This window comes from Gekko japonicus, unplaced genomic scaffold, assembly GCF_001447785.1.
Source record: "Gekko japonicus isolate JY-2015 unplaced genomic scaffold, Gekko_japonicus_V1.1 scaffold2880, whole genome shotgun sequence".
Taxonomy (NCBI): domain Eukaryota; kingdom Metazoa; phylum Chordata; class Lepidosauria; order Squamata; family Gekkonidae; genus Gekko; species Gekko japonicus.
The window spans coordinates 145,758-149,530 of record NW_015160924.1 but is presented as its reverse complement, the minus strand read 5'-3'; the positions used below and the strand labels follow the sequence as shown (position 1 = coordinate 149,530).

General features: G+C 42.6%; 1 protein-coding gene across 1 annotated transcript in view; it reads right to left on the bottom strand.

Moving 5' to 3' along the window:
* Positions 1-3,773, bottom strand: part of GNL3 (guanine nucleotide binding protein-like 3 (nucleolar)) — an 18,925-nt gene that overhangs the window by 1,436 nt on the left and 13,716 nt on the right. Inside the window, exons 10-13 of the mRNA XM_015424759.1 lie at positions 3,483-3,557; positions 2,694-2,868; positions 1,899-2,041; positions 489-625 (exon numbers count right to left, since the gene is read on the bottom strand). Of these exons, the coding sequence (XP_015280245.1) occupies positions 489-625; positions 1,899-2,041; positions 2,694-2,868; positions 3,483-3,557 (530 nt within the window). The remainder of the gene's footprint in view (positions 1-488; positions 626-1,898; positions 2,042-2,693; positions 2,869-3,482; positions 3,558-3,773) is intronic.

Here is a 3,773-nt window from a genome sequence, read left to right as displayed (position 1 = left end):
TGTTTATGGGGAGGTAGTGAAGCCTATGATGACTCAGCTTGGCTCCTGAACTACAAGGAAGAAGAGGAGGAGTTGGTTTTATACCCCGCTCTTCAATACCCGGAGTATCGGAGGGGCTTACAAACTCCTTCCCTTCCTCTCCCCACCACAGACACCCTGTGATGTGAGGTAGGTGGGGCTGAAAGAGCTCTGAGAGAACTATGACTGACCGAAGGTCACCCAGTTGGGTTCATGTGGAGGAGTGGGGAATCAAACCTGGTTCTCCAGATTAGAGTCCGCCGCTCTTAACCACTACACCAAGCTGGAAGAAGGCTGGGGAGAGAAATAGGTCTACGCTAACCCCTCTTCCCTCACCTCAGAGGCCAGCAGGAGTCGGAGAACATGAATTTAGGCAGCAGGGAAGGTGGGGCCCCAGTCCCAAATCCTAAAAAACCTGGCATGACCTTTCTGAAAATCATGCCCCACGCAAAAGGGTTGTGTGGCCTTACCTTTCAAGGTGCTTTTGTTATCTTCTTCGAGATCATCAAAATTAAAAGCTTGTTTCACTGCTGCTAAAGCTTCAGCGGAAAGGTGTGGTGACGGGGTCCATGATGCAGGGGGTCGCGAATAACAACTCATTTTGGCACTGAGAAAAAAAGGATTATTCACAGAAGCATGAAACATCAATAATTCAGCAATAATTCAGCAAAAAAACCCAGCAATAATTCACACAATAGTATCATCTATAATACCATCAGTGAAGCCGGAAGACTGAAACGCAATGCTGCTTGCCCGATTTGGGTATTTAATAGCTGTAGAAGAAACATCGATTATCCATGACACATGACACCATATTAGCGCATTGCCAGAACCTTCCAGCATGGTCTTTTGAACAAGAAATCCTACCCAGTATCTGGACAAGGAGAACACCTAATCCCAGTATTTGGGAGTGAGGATTACTTTTTGCTTCCTCTCAGCCATATCCAAGATGGCAACTGGTTTATTTCCCCCCATGGAACAACACGGCAGCTGTGGGATACTAAACCTGCCTCCTAATCCCAGTATTTGGGAGTGAGGATTAGTTTTTGCCTCCTCTCAGCCATATCCAAGATGGCAATTGGTTTATTTCCCCCCATGGAACACGGCAGCTGTGGAATATTAAACCTGCCCTTAGTGTGGTGAGGGGGTCCATGATGCAGGGGGTCGCGAATAACAACTCATTTTGGCACTGAGAAAAAAAGTATTATTCACAGAAGCATGAAACATCATGCTCAAAACAGCAATAATTCACACACCATCAGTCTTTGGACTTCATAACTACATGCTCGTGAGGGGTGGCAGAAAAAATATATTTGTTGAGTGTAAAATGTATTTGTTGAGTGTATGTACTGATAATGCCTCTACATCACACTTTCTATTGTTATCAAAGGCAACTGCTGTTTCAGGTCCAACTGCCACTGCAATGTCATCCTTATGTTTAGTGTACAGGACAGAGAAAGAACACACACGATCCCCCTAGGTTAAGTATGTCATTTCACATGTTAAAAATAATACATTTCTCTCTGGCCAGCCATATTTTTACACAGTGGCTGCCAAGTGCACTTGACTTTCCACAGCCTGCAGTTCAGCGTCTTGACGCCACCGCAGCTCCTTATCTGCATAGCCCTCCTTAAATTCAGTTGTTTAGATATTAGCAAAAATAACTAGCATGATTTGTGTGATGGCTCCAGAGCAAACTAATTTATGCAGTAGCCAAATCACTCGCTCACAACTTTAACGCCAGCAACTCACAAAATAGGATTTTTGCGCACAAGACTCCACAGCTTAGAGGGAGCATTGGTCCCAAGTTCTTCCAAGCAGAGCACCCTTTCTGAGTAGCAGCGCAACAGCTTACTTCATCCAGGCAACTTAATACTTACCCTGTCCAGTCACACAGCACCAATTTAGCTGCACCTTCTGTGTTAGGAACACCTCCCCTTTTCAGCATTCCTCTCTTCTGAGCTAGTAGTGTTAAAAACTCCAAAGGGTTTCTATAGTCTGGAATATTGTAATACATCATGATCTGAAATAAAAAGAAAATCCCATCAAATGTATCATTCTCAATTTCTGCCGAATAAATCAGTTCTTGCATATTCTCAGCAGTACGTGCACAAACAGGGAAGTGCTACCTAACAGTAGTGTCTTTGATCCCCCCCACCCCCAATTATTCCTTGTCACCAGGCTGTTCACAGCAAGAGCAGCAAGTTCTTGCTTCAGTTCAAGTATCTGGGCCAGTACCACTCTGGCTTGGCAGGAAGCAGAATTGGGCTGAAACTCCTTGGGAAGCACCATCAGGCAACAGCGAGATCAGAGTTGGATCTGATGTCTTCACTGTCATAATAAGACACAACAGATATCCTCATTTCCCACATTGCCAGCATGGTGTTAGATACAACTCAGTTCAGTTAAGCAAATAAGCTCTGAGATGGCAAAAAGCATGCTGAACTTTATCTGTATAAATGAATACCTGGATCACACTTTTCTGGCCATAGGTGCATTCGTACCAGTCCACCCAAGCACAGACAACAAGGCATATTCTCCAACAGGGGCTACGCTGGCTTTTCGAGTTGGCCAGAAAGCAAATGGACCCCCCTCTTTCATTAATGTAATATAATATGCAAGCTATAAAACATCAGAGGCTAAGAAAGGATCAAGGAACTACACAACAGCTTTACCTGCTGTTTGCTGCAGCGCTTCAGAAGTGAATCTACTGAATCAAATAGGTTTCCAGAATCAACATCTGTTGTACTTCTTAGTGCCAGTGAATGAAAAGAGCAGGAAGGTGCCACAATAATGCTAGGACTATCTAACATCCTGATCTGTTTGTCAACGTGAACAATCTGCATGCACCTTTGAACAAACATACACAAGAAAAATAGGTGTAAACAAACTAGGAAGCATTTGAGAAAGAAACAGTACATAGAAACAAAATTCCAAATTTCAGCAAACAGAATCACCTTTGAAAGCCAGCAGCAGTATTTCATGGACAGTATGCATATACATCCACTTGAGGATGTCACTATTGAGACATGCAAGGTCTATTTTCCACTTTGTCATTGAGTCACACTTGGTTCAAGACCCTCAACCCCTTATCCAATAAGAGAACAATAAAGTTAAAATAGCTAGCAGTATTCTTCCCTTGAACAAGTTTAATGAAAAACTTTCAGTATTCTTTATCAAATAAGGTAACATTCAACACCTTGTACTATCAATGCAAAAGGGAGAAAAGTGCAGCCTAAATATTCCATTATGTCAATATGTATTAATCAAAAAATTATTTCTGTAATAGAATCCATTCCAGTTACCACTAACATATCTCCATTTTCCACAACCAGGAAGAAAATAGCCCACTTATGGTTTCTGTGCACAGCTGCAGAGAATAAGCAAATAAAAGTCACACCACATGAAAGATCATACAGAGATGACTAGCTCAAAATGAGCTGCTTCACAAAAATCAAACTAACTTTGTAAGGCCTCTCATAGGTCCCACGTTGCAGACACGTGCCCCTTTCAGACTATTGACAACGCTGCTTTTCCTGTAATAGAATCCATTCCAGTTACCACTAATTTATCTCCATTTCCCACAACTAGGAAGAAAATAGCCCACATGGTTTCTGTGCACAGCTGGAGAGAATAAGCAAATAAAAGTCAAACCACATGAAAGATCATACAGAGATGACAAGCTCAAAATGAGCTGCTTCACAAAAATCAAACTAACTTTGTAAGGCCTCTCATAGGTCCCACGTTGCAGACAC